This window comes from Ranitomeya imitator, chromosome 2 (genome assembly GCF_032444005.1).
Source record: "Ranitomeya imitator isolate aRanImi1 chromosome 2, aRanImi1.pri, whole genome shotgun sequence".
Lineage (NCBI taxonomy): Eukaryota > Metazoa > Chordata > Amphibia > Anura > Dendrobatidae > Ranitomeya > Ranitomeya imitator.
In genome coordinates this window covers 119,609,144-119,625,735 of record NC_091283.1, presented here as the reverse complement: position 1 = coordinate 119,625,735, position 16,592 = coordinate 119,609,144, and the positions used below count along the sequence as shown (strand labels likewise).

The 16,592-nt window shown below is 45.5% G+C and overlaps 1 protein-coding gene across 1 annotated transcript in view; it reads right to left on the bottom strand.

Annotated features, from left to right (window-relative positions):
• Nucleotides 1–16,592, bottom strand: part of THOC2 (THO complex subunit 2) — a 166,844-nt gene that overhangs the window by 44,520 nt on the left and 105,732 nt on the right. The window contains exons 27-31 of the mRNA XM_069747183.1: nucleotides 7,986–8,117; nucleotides 6,814–6,998; nucleotides 1,857–2,041; nucleotides 1,304–1,409; nucleotides 89–525 (exon numbers count right to left, since the gene is read on the bottom strand). Of these exons, the coding sequence (XP_069603284.1) occupies nucleotides 89–525; nucleotides 1,304–1,409; nucleotides 1,857–2,041; nucleotides 6,814–6,998; nucleotides 7,986–8,117 (1,045 nt within the window). The remainder of the gene's footprint in view (nucleotides 1–88; nucleotides 526–1,303; nucleotides 1,410–1,856; nucleotides 2,042–6,813; nucleotides 6,999–7,985; nucleotides 8,118–16,592) is intronic.

The following is a 16,592-nucleotide window of genomic DNA, read 5'->3' as shown; positions in this document are numbered from 1 at the left end:
TAGTCCCCGCCGGCATGGTCAGCCTTACACTATCTTTATCATTTATTAAGTTCTTTGCCTAATTTAAACGTTAGTAACACAAACCTACCCCTTTCAGGCTCAGAGGTCTCAGATCTGGGAACAGGGGACTTCAAGGACCCAGCAACAGCGGATTTATCGCCTCCTTTGGAACTTTCTTTTAATTTAGATTCCTTGAAAAGATCTCTCTCTCGGGAAGGCTCCTTTTCTTTCTCCTTCTCTGCAGCCAATTTTGATTCAGTGCTTGTTGTAGCAGCCTTAGATTTTTCTTCCTTCTGATTTTTTTCTTCCTTCTTCATTTTTTCCTTCTCTCTTTCAGATTTTGGAGTTTTCTCCTTCACATCTCGAACTTTTTCATCTTTGTTTGCCCGGTCTTCCTTCACTTTCTCCTTTCCATCCTTGCCTGGTGCCTTGCTCTCTAGAGGAGCCGCTGGAGTCTTCTCCTTTTTATCTTTCTCCTTTTCCTTCCCCACTTTATCTTTGTCTTCCTTCTCTTTAATAATTTTGCTGTAGGAACAAGAAGAAGTGAACATTAGCTGACCGCAGGGAATGTCGCCGACAACTGGGATAGCATTAGTCACTGTAAATAAGCCCCATCCATCCGATGATGTGGTCCCTCTACTGGGATGTCCGATGTCCAACAAGGATTCGCTTTCCCACCAGTTCATGGCACTTCCTATGCAATAGAAGTTTGTTTTTTTAAAGGGAATCTGTCACCAGGTTATTCTACTTACTCTGAGAACAGTATAATGTAAAGACAGAGACCCCGATTCCAGTGATGTGCCACTTGCTGGGCTACTTGCTGTCACAGTTTTGATAAAAAGTGTGTTATCAGTGGATTATCACTTGAGGACTAGTAAACCTGCTGCCTTGTCATCTTCCACGTTCAAGAGATCGCTATAACCCCGCCCCCACGACAGATTGTCAGCTCCCTGTTTACACTGTGCATAGGCAGGAAGCTGCCAATCAGTGGTGTGGGTGTGGCTATACAGAGCTCAGCATTCAGAGAACTGCTAGATCTGCAGCAGAGAAGACAGTGATATTGTCAAAACTACAGCAAGCAGCCCCTTAGGCGACACATTGCTGGAAACCTGGTGACAGATTCCCTTTAATTTATCTGGCTTGTGACTGGGCCAAATCACTAAGTGTACATCAAATAAACAAATTAAATACTCCATTATAAAATACAAAAAACTACTTGTGTTTATTTCCCTTTGATAAATGTAGGGCTAAAAAGAGTAAAAAGGCAGCACTGGGTCCAGAGAATGCTATGACGAATACACACCTGCTGTTTGAGGAGCTATTGCCATTATTCGCGGTGACTTTGGGTGTCGTGATTGCAGCTTTGGTAACAGTTTTCACTGTAATTTGAGATTTCTCCTTTAGTTTTTCTTTAGATTTAGAGAAAAACAAAACATTGTAAGTTAACAGCCAACAGATCTCACCTTTGTAGAATACAAACGCACTACTTAATGAATTGGGCGCCTCTTCTGAGGGGCTTTTGTGCCATACACGGAATATTACTCCGGTCAATGCCTGAAGTAGCATATTTATGGCGTACAAGTTGTGCCAGCACATTTCATGAATTTGACGGCCAAGTGTAGCCACATCGCCAGCTCGGCCCATTTCAACAGAGCCGATTCAAACTGCCATAAAAATGCCAAAATGTAGCCAGATTTTCGCACAGCCCGCAGTTGTATAAAACATTTGCATCTTATCAAAGCTTTTACAGCATTTTCATGGCGTTAAAGCTTTGATAAACTGTCCCATATGACTTAGTTGCATGGAAGGTCTTGGACTGCACATATGTCGGTGGCATGTAGTCTGCGTATACTGACCTATATCCTCAGCGCTGGTGTCCTCGGGTTTAGCTGCATTCACCATCACAGATGCCGGCTGGCTCACTGCTCCTGGTCCGTTCTGCACAGTTGGTGGAATGACGCTTCTGGTAGGGGCATCTTTATGATGAAATTCATTTTCAGGTACCATGAAAGATTTTCTGCTTTTCAACTGCCCAGAGTAGCTGCAATTCGCACAACATGTTAAATACACCAATGTAATTACCAGTGCAAGACAACTACCCTGTGAATTACTGTCCCGCTCTATAGCACGCACACGGCAGGATCTATTTACGTCTGCACATGCACCGCCCCCGCGTCATTCTCCTGCAGCCCACCGCCAGATATCAATGTGCTCCTGCCTCGCACCTCCGACATTCCCCTGCAGCCCGCCAGATATCAATGTGCTCCTGCCTCACACCTCCAACACTTCCCTGCAGCCCACCACCAGATATCAATGTACTCCTGCCTCGCATCTCCGACACTTCCCTGCAGCCCACCGCCAGATATCAACGTGCTCCTGCCTCGCACCTCCGACATTCCCCTGCAGCCCACCGCCAGATATCAATGTGCTCCTGCCTCACACCATCGACATTCCCCTGCAGCCCACCGCCAGATATCAATGTGCTCCTGCCTCGCACCTCCGACATTCCCCTGCAGCCCACCGCCAGATATCAATGTGCTCCTGCCTCACACCATCGACATTCCCCTGCAGCCCACCGCCAGATATCAATGTGCTCCTGCCTCGCACCTCCGACATTCCCCTGCAGCCCACCGCCAGATATCAATGTGCTCCTGCCTCGCACCTCCAACACTTCCCTGCAGCCCACAGCCAGATATCAATGTGCTCCTGCCTCGCACCTCCGACATTCCCCTGCAGCCCACCGCCAGATATCAATGTGCTCCTGCCTCGCACCTCCGACATTCCCCTGCAGCCCACCAGATATCAATGTGCTCCTGCCTCGCACCTCCAACACTTCCCTGCAGCCCACAGCCAGATATCAATGTGCTCCTGCCTCGCACCTCCGACATTCCCCTGCAGCCCACCGCCAGATATCAATGTGCTCCTGCCTCGCACCTCCGACATTCCCCTGCAGCCCACCAGATATCAATGTGCTCCTGCCTCACACCTCCGACACTTCCCTGCAGCCCACCACCAGATATCAATGTGCTCCTGTCTCGCACCTCCGACACTTCCCTGCAGCCCACCGCCAGATATCAATGTGCTCCTGCCTCGTACCGCCCACATTTCCCTGCAGCCCACCGCCAGATATCAATGTGCTCCTGCCTCGCACCGCCGACATTGCCCTGCAGCCCACCGCCAGATATCAATGAAATTTGGGGTGCGTCTTATGGTCCGGTGTGTTGGCAAAATACAGCATTTACTCCCAAGTCCTGACATCAAAACCATTGCTAGATGTGATGCTGAAATATCCGAGTTTCATGAATTGTGACAACTAATAGACCAAATTCTTTCCAAGGGTAAGTTCACCCAGGGCTTTTTTGCTGCGTTTTTTCTTCTGCAGCAAAATCTGATCATCTTGGCAGGAAAGAAGCGGTGTCAAAAACGCAGGTTTAGGTGTGTTTTTGGTGCGTTTTTTTCATGCTTTTTTTGTCTCTGTGCATGGTAATAAAGTTGAGTGTCACCAGAGTAAAAAAAAGTAACTGCTTCCTGACGATGCTTTTTACAATCACAAAAAAAAAAAAAAAAAAGTTACCTCCATGATTAGTTGGGAAACATTAATGCTCATCCTCCTATACCAAGACGCTTCACACCTCACTACCAGAAACTCCCTCACAATAGCTCACTGTCACTAAGGACACCTCACTAACCACACCACAAAGCTCTTGGCTGTGAGATCACTTCCCACTGGCCATGATTTATCTGCACAAAAAACACAGCAAGTAATGATACCTGCGTTTTTGCAGCGTTTTTTTTAACACCCATTCAAGTCAATGGGTGAAAAACGCAGCAAAAACGCTGAAAGAAGTGACATGCTCTATGTTCAAAAAACACAGCAAAGCACAAAATACTGATCACACAAAAAACCAATGTGTGTGTATGAGATTTCTGAAATCTCATAGGCTTTGCTGGTAATGGAAAAATCAGCTGAAAAATAGCATAAAAACACGCAGCAAAAAAGCCCTGTGTGAACCTACCCTAAATGGACACTTGTATTTTTATCTGTACAGTACTGCATCTTGGCCAACATGTTTAATAGGAACAGAAGCTACTTTCTGAGACAAATTTATGTGTCACGTTTCCTGACTACATGAGAAAATATTCTAATCTTTGCTTTTCACATTCAGTAAGTCGTCCGGAGAGAAATACTGCACCCCGGGCACTTCAGGGGGAGAAGTCCAGACCGAATACAAAGTAGATATAGTGGAAGGTGGACAAAACCAGGATTTTAGAGTTAAAAAGTTACTGAAAAGTATATGAAACCAACAAAAAGACGTAAAAAAGGTGGAGATATAAAACATCGGACCGATGTCTTCATCAGGCAGAATGGAACAGAGTCCTTGGTTGCAATATGTACACTAAGAAGTGCAGTGACCCCTGACCTCAAAAATGAGTCAAAACAAAAAGTACTATAAGGCTATGTGCACATGTTGCGTTTTTGCAGCTTTTTAATGCAATTTTTCAGCTGTGTTTCACAGTACCAGCAAAGGCGAACAGATTTTAGAAATCTCATGCACACACCTTGGTTTTTTTCCTGTTTTTTATCATAAGAGCGTGTTTTTTTTTTGTTTTTTTTTACAAAATGCAGCATGACATTTGTTTCAGCATTTTTGACCCATTGAAAGCAGTGGGTAAGCAAAAAATGCAGGCAGGTATTGGGCTCTGCTGCACTTTTGGTGCCAAAAGGCATAAACAAAACAACAAAAACGCAATGTGTGAACATAGACTAAAAAGTTTAAAGTAAAAACCCAGAAGGAGGAGTAAAAGCAAACTATATAGATATATGATAAAGTAACAAATAGGTAGCAAAAAATAAAATATTTATTCACAGGTAGCAGCGTGGACTAAAGAGGGATTTAAAAAGGCCATGTCTGTGAACATCTGGATCAGGTTATGTGAACAGAACAACCTTGCAAGTCACAGGCTGAGAGGAAGGTGGTCTATTGGAGACCACAACTTTGCCCTGGACCAGCTACTTTAGCAACCAGATGCTTAACTGCAGGAACCTGGGGAAAGGGGGCCGTCAGAGCGCACGGGAAAGGGGGCCGTCAGAGCGCACGGGAAAGGGGGCCGTCAGAGCGCACGGGAAAGGGGGCCGTCAGAGCGCACGGGAAAGGGGGCCGTCAGAGCGCACGGGAAAGGGGGCCGTCAGAGCGCACGGGAAAGGGGGCCGTCAGAGCGCACGGGAAAGGGGGCCGTCAGAGCGCACGGGAAAGGGGGCCGTCAGAGCGCACGGGAAAGGGGGCCGTCAGAGCGCACGGGAAAGGGGGCCGTCAGAGCGCACGGGAAAGGGGGCCGTCAGAGCGCACGGGAAAGGGGGCCGTCAGAGCGCACGGGAAAGGGGGCCGTCAGAGCGCACGGGAAAGGGGGCCGTCAGAGCGCACGGGAAAGGGGGCCGTCAGAGCGCACGGGAAAGGGGGCCGTCAGAGCGCACGGGAAAGGGGGCCGTCAGAGCGCACGGGAAAGGGGGCCGTCAGAGCGCACGGGAAAGGGGGCCGTCAGAGCGCACGGGAAAGGGGGCCGTCAGAGCGCACGGGAAAGGGGGCCGTCAGAGCGCACGGGAAAGGGGGCCGTCAGAGCGCACGGGAAAGGGGGCCGTCAGAGCGCACGGGAAAGGGGGCCGTCAGAGCGCACGGGAAAGGGGGCCGTCAGAGCGCACGGGAAAGGGGGCCGTCAGAGCGCACGGGAAAGGGGGCCGTCAGAGCGCACGGGAAAGGGGGCCGTCAGAGCGCACGGGAAAGGGGGCCGTCAGAGCGCACGGGAAAGGGGGCCGTCAGAGCGCACGGGAAAGGGGGCCGTCAGAGCGCACGGGAAAGGGGGCCGTCAGAGCGCACGGGAAAGGGGGCCGTCAGAGCGCACGGGAAAGGGGGCCGTCAGAGCGCACGGGAAAGGGGGCCGTCAGAGCGCACGGGAAAGGGGGCCGTCAGAGCGCACGGGAAAGGGGGCCGTCAGAGCGCACGGGAAAGGGGGCCGTCAGAGCGCACGGGAAAGGGGGCCGTCAGAGCGCACGGGAAAGGGGGCCGTCAGAGCGCACGGGAAAGGGGGCCGTCAGAGCGCACGGGAAAGGGGGCCGTCAGAGCGCACGGGAAAGGGGGCCGTCAGAGCGTGGGAAATATTATAAGAGTGAGAAAAAGGGATATCAGTGGAAAAGCAGGGTGCTTTGGGAAAGGGCACAATAAGGAGGGGGTGTCTGCTTAAAATGGACAATTTCATTCTTCGTTATTTATTGTTTGTTGCCCATTTGTTAATTTGTTGTTAAATGTCTTTGGGTTTTTACTTTGTTATTTTTTTTTTTTAGTACTTTGGTTTTGGTTAACTTCAAAATCTTGTCAGGGGTCACTGCACTTCCTGTCCGAGTGTATATATTACAACAAAGGACTAGGTTACACACAATTCTGAGTAACTTTAACAATAAAACACACATTTCATCCACCTCCTGCTGGATCAGAAGAAGTGCAGTATTTTTTTCTGGCCTTCATGTTAAGTATTTGCGTTGATGTCCAGACATCACAAGCAGCTGAATTTTTTTCCTGTGTACCCAGACCGATACCATACATTGACCGCCAGTGTTGTGTCTGCTTTACCATACATTGACCCCCAGTGTTGTGTCTGCGTGCTACATAAACTCCTTTGGTGAGTGGCTTTGCGAGGGGCTGGTAGCAGACTGGGATTGGAAATCCATGTTCCAAGTTATTGCACTAGGAGGCACCATGTTTCTCCCTTTTTCCTAGCCCGTTTTACAATCAATGACAGCCAATATCGCTTGTATTTTACCCCATGGCCAATGCATAAAGATCAGGTCTTTTTTCTTTCTCCTCTTGGCAGATTTTAAGCACTCTTCGTTCCAGGGCTTGTCCCAAGTTCATCACTTTGGGATACCAAGGTAAGATTTTGGTCAGCACAATAAGAATATTCCTGATATGGGTATATTCTCCGGTCTCGAGGCAATGAACAGACGCCTGCAAAATAACACATAGCACAGTCAAAGCCGCACACATACTACACTAACCCACAATCTAGCCCCCTTATCGGTGTGTTACATCTTGTATGGTTTTGTGTTGTAAGTGCCCAGACTGAAGACGGCGGCTGCTCTACCCAGGTGGATAGCAAATCAGATATCCCCCGTAAACTATAGTAAAAGTACAGCGCTGAAATCAGATTTCAACTGAAAATATAATTAGGCTGCATTTCATTAGAGATTTCGGTTTTCTTGCGTTGGCATATTTGCAAAAATGGCAACAGGAAGTGCAACCATGGGTGCAAAATCGTAAACCAATATATCTTCGGGCTGGTTTTAATGAAATACTATCAGAATACATGTTTACTGTCAGCTTCTGTGCAGCCAATTCTAAAAGTGATGTCCAATTCGGCTGATCTTCTCGTTCTCCCTTATTGCAAAATGGCAGCCGCAACAAAAACAGAAAAATGCAAATATCTCTTGAAGGGAATATAACATAATGCCCCAATTTTGCCTACTGCCCTAATATTTGGTTTACTGATATATGGAAAATGTTATATTTTGGGTGGAAACCCCCCAAAATAAACTATACTTGATGTGACCCAATATGTAACAAAGTGACGTGATAATACCAGACCTGCTAAATATACTCCATGTTCTCTAGAGATGAGTGAATCTATTCGCTAGTCTGTTTTCCATGACTGCTGGCCGGAAGCCCTGCGAGCCACCTTCTACCAACTGGCGCCCGTGGCTTCTCTTGATTAGCCAATCAGATGAGACTTCATTGCGGCGACATAATGCATACACACTATGTGGCGCTAGGTGAGCGAACCAGAGGAAGCGTGGCGGATGCCAACAGGTTGGAAGTAGTTTGCAGGGCTCCTGTCCAGCAGCCACAGACTATTGCTGAGCTGGATACTGCAAACAGATTTGCTAATCTCGAATGTTCTCTTCAAAGAAAAAAAATATATATTTTTGCCAACTATACCTTAGTTAGCTTATAGTGCCATTTGTGAACGACATGCCGGAAATTCTCATAATCTAACTGGTCAGCCTTGTTTCCGCCATCAAAATTGGATGCCCTTAGAATGGTAACAAAACCTGGATAGCTTCCACAATCCTAAGAGAGAGAAAAAACAACAATGCAAAAAGGTACTGAAAGTGTTCAGAAACATTTACCTACACATATTTCATGAATGTATGTGCATATTTTTTTTTAATGTCCCAATGTTTGGTTTAGTGTCACTTTCCTCTATCTTTAAAGGGAACCTGTCACCCCCAAAATCAAAGGTGAGCTAAGCCCACCGCCATCAGGGGCTTGTCTACAGTATTCTGTAAGGCTGCAGATAAGCCCCCCGATGTAACCTGAAAGAGGAGAAAAAGAGGTTAGATTATACTCACCCAGGGGCGGTCCCAGTTCTGTTCTGGTCCGATCGGCGTCGCGGTACGGTCTGGGGCCTCCCATCTTACGATGACGTCCACTTCTGGTCTTCACGCTGCGGCTCCGGCGCAGGCGTACTTTGTCTGCCCTGTTGAGAGCAGAGCAAAGTACTGCAGTGCGCAGGCGTTGGGCCTCTCTGACCTTACCTAGCACCTGCGCACTGCAGTACTTTGCTCTGCCCTCAACAGGTCAGACAAAGTACGCCGAAGCCGGAGCCGCAGCGTGAAGACAAGAAGAGGACGTCATTGTAAGAAGATGGGAGGCCCCGGACCGCGACGCACATCAGACCAGACCGCAGCGGGTACGCCCCTGGGTGAGTATAATCTAACCTCTTTTTCTCATATTTTAGGATACATCGGGGGCTTATCTACAGCTACAGCATTACAGAATGCTGTAGATAAGCCCCTGATGCCAGTGGGCTTGGCTCACCTTCGATTTTGGGGGTAACAGGTTCCCTTTAAAGATGACAGGACTACCTAGGTAAAGATATTACACTCTCTATTAGGCTGCTTTCACACATCAGTTTTTTGCAGTCACTCACAATCCGGCGAATTTGAGAAAAAAAAAACAAAAACGGATCCGGCAAAAGTTGCAGCCGGATCCGTTTTTTTCTCCCAGACTTGTATTAGCGACGGATGGCCTCACGTTTCATCCGTTTCTCCCCGGATCCGTCGAAAATTGTTTTTCCGGCGGCTGGAGAAAACGGACATAGTAACGTTTTTTGTGTCAGTCGGATCCGTTGCAGTCTGTCGTTTGCTACAATGGAACCCTATGACGCCGGATCTGTCAAATGACTGAATCAGGCGACAGATCCCGTTTTTTTAAACTGAGCATGCTTCGAATTTTTAGGATCCAATTAGCTGGATCAGCTAGTCGGATCCGTTGAAAAAAACAGATTCCTCGCATCAATTTTTCACAATCTGCGACGGATCCGTTTTTTCAAACATTCGATGGATTGTGACTGATGGCAAAAAACTGATGTGTGAAAGCAGCCTTAAACGTAGTATTAGGAGTCTGTGTGATCTCCAGAGTCTTGGGAGGAAAAAAATATGTTTCCATTCATCCACAGCAAATAAAAGATGTAAATTGGTGGCTAATATTAGCTTGCACAATATCAGGAGTAAGCACGTACAAGTTATGCTAGGTTTAGATTAGTCAGTTACTTTTTTACATAAGAATGGACGCACCCTTTAAAGAAGCATGCCCATAAAAGTTTGTATCCTCTTAATATACAGCAATCATCTGATTATCCAGCACTGTGTACTTACAATTGCTCATTTTGCCTTTCTACATACTGTAGTTAATGCTTCTCTTTTCTCTACTCCATGTAGAATCAGGAAGTCTCTTGTCATTTATCATTTCCCTCTTCACCTCCTGACCCTGCTGCTCCGCTCCTTACCATTTTGCCCTAGACTTTTGCAGTGAATCGTAACTTATGCAAAGAAAATTGACCTCCTGTTTCTACATGGAGCTTAGAGGGATTCAGGTTTTATTCACTTGATGTCAAAGAGATAATAGAAAAGAGAAGAATTAGCTGGGTAAAAAGGCAAAATGAGCAATTGTAAGTACACAGTGCTGTATAATATGATGATTGCAATATATTAAGAGGAAACAAATTTTGATGCGAGTGCTTCTTTACTAATGGGATGATTGACCTTTAAGATCAGCCCTTGTGAATCCACTGCCGGATATGTGGCTACAATGAACAAGAAAGGTCCTTCTCCCCCCATAATAGTAATACAGAAAACAAACCCTATCGCAGCTCGGAATCCGGCGTACAAACATAGGAGAAATGAAAGTCAATGCTTCACTGACTGCTGACATGAATGGCTGACATGCAGCAGGAAATGACAGCGAAAAATTTGGCTGAGAAATGTGTTAGCGAGGAGAAAGAAAACTGTCAGAAGCGGCATGAATATTTAAATTTGGTGCTGGGGATTTTAATCAGTTGTCTGCAGCTGATGATGAAGCTGAACGGTTCACAATCCCGACATGAAGTATTCTCACAAGAAGATATGGAGCGCAGAACCGCATATCGTCTACTGTCAAACCCAGCCTGACAGAAGAACACTTCTCCTCCTGAACACACAGATTACATCCCGCCAAACATATAGATGCAGCTTTTATTTTCAGACTCAGGGGGGACTACAGAGTACTAAACATACTCAAATACAAAATTATAATCTATTCAGACATGCTAGGAAGCATTCTACCTCACCAAACCCCTCGTAAAAAAGGGCCACAATACCATGATCTTCCGAGGGGGTCGTAGCAGGGAGCAGGAGCCCTCCTCATTACATGTCTATTCGGCAAACTTCATAAGTCTGCGGTAAATGGAGGGGTAACATAGTAACATACATAGTAACATAGTTAGTAAGGCCGAAAAAAGACATTTGTCCATCCAGTTCAGCCTATATTCCATCATAATAAATACCCAGATCTACGTCCTTCTACAGAACCTAATAATTGTATGATACAATATTGTTCTGCTCCAGGAAGACATCCAGGCCTCTCTTGAACCCCTCGACTGAGTTCGCCATCACCACCTCCTCAGGCAAGCAATTCCAGATTCTCACTGCCCTAACAGTAAAGAATCCTCTTCTATGTTGGTGGAAAAACCTTCTCTCCTCCAGACGCAAAGAATGCCCCCTTGTGCCCGTCACCTTCCTTGGTATAAACAGATCCTCAGCGAGATATTTGTATTGTCCCCTTATATACTTATACATGGTTATTAGATCGCCCCTCAGTCGTCTTTTTTCTAGACTAAATAATCCTAATTTCGCTAATCTATCTGGGTATTGTATTTCTCCCATCCCCTTTATTAATTTTGTTGCCCTCCTTTGTACTCTCTCTAGTTCCATTATATCCTTCCTGAGCACCGGTGCCCAAAACTGGACACAGTACTCCATGTGCGGTCTAACTAGGGATTTGTACAGAGGCAGTATAATGCTCTCATCATGTGTATCCAGACCTCTTTTAATGCACCCCATGATCCTGTTTGCCTTGGCAGCTGCTGCCTGGCACTGGCTGCTCCAGGTAAGTTTATCATTAACTAGGATCCCCAAGTCCTTCTCCCTGTCAGATTTACCCAGTGGTTTCCCGTTCAGTGTGTAATGGTGATATTGATTCCCTCTTCCCATGTGTATAACCTTACATTTATCATTGTTAAACCTCATCTGCCACCTTTCAGCCCAAGTTTCCAACTTATCCAGATCCATCTGTAGCAGAATACTATCTTCTCTTGTATTAACTGCTTTACATAGTTTTGTATCATCTGCAAATATCGATATTTTACTGTGTAAACCTTCTACCAGATCATTAATGAATATGTTGAAGAGAACAGGTCCCAATACTGACCCCTGCGGTACCCCACTGGTCACAGCGACCCAGTTAGAGACTATACCATTTATAACCACCCTCTGCTTTCTATCACTAAGCCAGTTACTAACCCATTTACACACATTTTCCCCCAGACCAAGCATTCTCATTTTGTGTACCAACCTCTTGTGCGGCACGGTATCAAACGCTTTGGAAAAATCGAGATATACCACGTCCAATGACTCACCGTGGTCCAGCCTATAGCTTACCTCTTCATAAAAACTGATTAGATTGGTTTGACAGGAGCGATTTCTCATAAACCCATGCTGATATGGAGTTAAACAGTTATTCTCATTGAGATAATCCAGAATAACATCCCTCAGAAACCCTTCAAATATTTTACCAACAATAGAGGTTAGACTTACTGGCCTATAATTTCCAGGTTCACTTTTAGAGCCCTTTTTGAATATTGGCACCACATTTGCTATGCGCCAGTCCTGCGGAACAGACCCTGTCGCTATAGAGTCACTAAAAATAAGAAATAATGGTTTATCTATTACATTACTTAGTTCTCTTAGTACTCGTGGGTGTATGCCATCCGGACCCGGAGATTTATCTATTTTAATCTTATTTAGCCGGTTTCGCACCTCTTCTTGGGTTAGATTGGTGACCCTTAATATAGGGTTTTCATTGTTTCTTGGGATTTCACCTAGCATTTCATTTTCCACCGTGAATACCGTGGAGAAGAAGGTGTTTAATATGTTAGCTTTTTCCTCGTCATCTACAACCATTCTTTCCTCACTATTTTTTAAGGGGCCTACATTTTCAGTTTTTATTCTTTTACTATTGATATAGTTGAAGAACAGTTTGGGATTAGTTTTACTCTCCTTAGCAATGTGCTTCTCTGTTTCCTTTTTGGCAGCTTTAATTAGTTTTTTAGATAAAGTATTTTTCTCCCTATAGTTTTTTAGAGCTTCAATGGTGCCATCCTGCTTTAGTAGTGCAAATGCTTTCTTTTTACTGTTAATTGCCTGTCTTACTTCTTTGTTTAGCCACATTGGGTTTTTCCTATTTCTAGTCCTTTTATTCCCACAAGGTATAAACCGCTTACACTGCCTATTTAGGATGTTCTTAAACATTTCCCATTTATTATCTGTATTCTTATTTCTGAGGATATTGTCCCAGTCTACCAGATTAAGGGCATCTCTAAGCTGTTCAAACTTTGCCTTCCTAAAGTTCAATGTTTTTGTGACTCCCTGACAAGTCCCCCTAGTGAAAGACAGGTGAAACTGCACAATATTGTGGTCGCTATTTCCTAAATGCCCGACCACCTGCAGATTTGTTATTCTGTCAGGTCTATTAGATAGTATTAGGTCTAAAAGTGCTGCTCCTCTGGTTGGATTCTGCACCAATTGTGAAAGATAATTTTTCTTGGTTATTAGCAGAAACCTGTTGCCTTTATGGGTTTCACAGGTTTCTGTTTCCCAGTTAATATCCGGGTAGTTAAAGTCCCCCATAACCAGGACCTCATTATGGGTTGCAGCTTCATCTATCTGCTTTAGAAGTAGACTTTCCATGCTTTCTGTTATATTTGGGGGTTTGTAACAGACCCCAATGAGAATTTTGTTACCATTTTTCCCTCCATGAATTTCGACCCATATGGACTCGACATCCTCATTCCCTTCGCTAATATCCTCCCTTAAAGTGGACTTTAGACAAGACTTTACATAGAGACAAACCCCTCCTCCTCTCCGATTTTTACGATCCTTTCTAAACAGACTGTAACCCTGTAAGTTAACTGCCCAGTCATAGCTTTCATCTAACCATGTCTCGGTTATTCCCACCATGTCAAAGTTACCTGTAGATGTAATGCATCCATAACCACAGCTTCATTCACATCTATGAACAGCCGTGGAGAAAATAACCGAAGGGCGGCCATAAAGGAGAACCAATGCTTCAGTCACACAGGAGACTTAACGACCCTCAGTTCTCATGATTAAAGGGGGTTATGAACAGTTAGACAACATACATCGCCTATTTCGTGGAATGGTGGGAGAAAAAAACAAACAAAAAAAAAAAAAAAATGTTGTCTCTGCCCACTGTGTCACCCCCTCTCCTTAGACACCAGGCTTCTCAATTATGTGCTAAAAGCAATAGAACAAGAAAGTAATCATAACCACCAGGACATTAACCCAAAGAAACAACAGCAAAAATTAGCAAAAGCCAACAGCTTTCCATTGGAAAGAAAGATTGAAAAAAAAAACACCTCATGGAAAATAGGGAAAAGCACGACTGGTTCCTGATCACCCAGGAGGCCGCAACCGTTCACTCATTCCACGAGGTGTGCACAAATGGGGGAAATATCCTCTGAGAAGCCTATGATAAGGATCCCAATACAGCTCATAATGGTCAACATAGACCTTTAATCAGCCTTGAGTAATCATAAAAACCAAACTGAAACCCCCCAATCCCAATCCCCCCAAACCCAATCCAGGGAAAGAGCAAAAACAAAGACAACATAATATGTTCCTTAATTATGGAAGCAGAGTCAATCTTTGAACGGGCAACACTGGACAATAGTATCCTTGTGAGGAATAAAAAAAAAAAAAAAGGGAGAATGGCAGGAGAAAGTGCCCAGTTCCAAAACCCTGGAATAGATGTGGTGGCCATTAGGAGAGCCACCTTACAGGTAAAGTTTGGGCAGAACGACTCAAAGGGAGAAGTGTGTAAGTAAGCCAGGATAAGGTTAGTTTCACAGTTCCCACTAGAGGTTTGCAGTAAGGAATGCAAGGACCTGTTTAAGGAAAGAGACAGCGCTGAAGAAGGATGGAGAGTGCAGAGCGCCACCCCATTGAGGAAAGCAAGTCTGAGACCCAGATCAAGGACCCTGGGAGAGGGTCATAGGCTTGTAAAACTGCAATGGATGGTTGTGCTGCTCATCCAAACACAAGTAGGATAGCCAGGTAGTCAGGTAGATCCTAGCCGACTAAGGTTTAAAAGCCTTTAGCAGGGTTTGGACCCATGAAGTCCAAGAGACCGTTAGATTTCATCAACTCAATTTCAACAGACATGTGGATGAGAGAGGTTGCTTGGAACAGGGATGAAGAAAAACAGGTCAAGGATGTGCGAGTTAAGATGTACCAGGTCAAAATGCTAGGAGGATGGCTGGAATGCCATTCACACTGATGGGTAGCAAAGGTGGAACTGGGAGAAATCGTCAAAAAAAAAAAAACAATTAAAGGGCTCACTGCAAAGGCCAGAGGGTCCTGAAACATGACAGCATAAATTGAAAGCTGGTCATTCAGAAGTGATACCAAGGAATCCACGTCAGGAGTGCCCAAAGACTTTCAGAAGGACACTCTCCTTAGTAAAGACTTTCGCAGATAATGTAGACTGCAGAGACTACTGCACATGTAGTTCAATCCAGTAGACAATTCAGGACCCTTTCCACATGATAAAAAAGGACTCCTACGTCTTCCTTGATGGCAGAGGTAGACATTCAATTGTTGGTCTCAATTCAGGGCTTCGTGGAGAGGGTGTGGGATGGGAGTCTTCAACTGGCATAAAAAGAAAAAAAGGAATAGGCTGAAAGGACCTAGACCCTAGAGGCAACTTGAGGGAAGGTCCAGAAAAGACAGTGCGGCAGGATTTCATGGCTCCATTCCCAAATGGTGTCGAGCCGAAGGGAAGCTGGCAGGATCTGTCTCCTGTGGAATGCCCAATCAAAAATAGGTAGAGATGGTAAGCAGAAAAACCTCCCATGAAAAAAAAAACCTGCATTGTAAGGTGATAGGGCAGCTGGAGAGAAGGGAAGAGGGCCAGAAAACAGTAGTAGTCTCTGCAGTCAATGAGAATATTGTGATCTATCCAAGGGAAAAACTGAGGCTTGAGTAATAAGTGTCTATGACCTGAAGAACACCTACAAAATAGAGGGCCCTGGATGATGCCCCAAATACGGGAAAAACAGAGTAGAGAACCAGCAGAAGCTCCAGAGGGACAAAGCAAAAAAGCCCCCAAAATGTGCTAAAAGCACTAAGTCCCCCATCACTAGTAAAAATAAAAAAGGAAAAAAGGAGCGATAACCCCAAAAGACATAACTGCCATACCTAACAAACTAGCAAAATAAGGAGGGGGCAGTAAAGAGCGGACAAACAAAACATTACTCTGCAATACTCACCTGTCCATCATCTTTGGGCGTCAGCAGGATCAACTTCTCATGGCCCTGACAAATGTAAAGAAGCCAGCTCTACTCCGTGGAATAAGCAATGAGGAGTTAACGCACCCCAGAGATGTTTCACTAGAATGGCGTTCAGGCTATGGCCTCCCAAGTCTGTCATGTGGTGGGGACATCCTGACCACTTGATAGAGAAAAAAATGGAGCAGACCAGATACAGGTCATGTCTGCCTGTGATGGACACTATGCTATGATGGACAAGCCTGCTGTCCGAGGAGCGGATACAGCTCACAGGGAGGAACAAACATTTTCCCCCCACTTATCCTCTAAGCAGCCGGGCTTATACCCATGGTATCCTTTGGAATTGTTAACATTAAAGAAATTGTTCACATTGACTTTAATTTAGCAAATGTGTTGTGAACACGATTGTGGGGCCCTTACTTATTACTACACGTTTTCCGCCAGCATTCTCCTCACAGACTGTACATGGTTTGTGTTCTCAAAACCACAGCTGACGGAGGAACCTGCGACCAGACCTGTCCAAAGCGGGTTTTCAGCTGGAGGAGGCTGGTGATCAGGTCTCGTCCCGTGCTCCTCCATCATGAACCATTAGGAGAACTGGTGCTCAAGTGCAGGTGAGGGAGTTGGCACACGCATGAGGA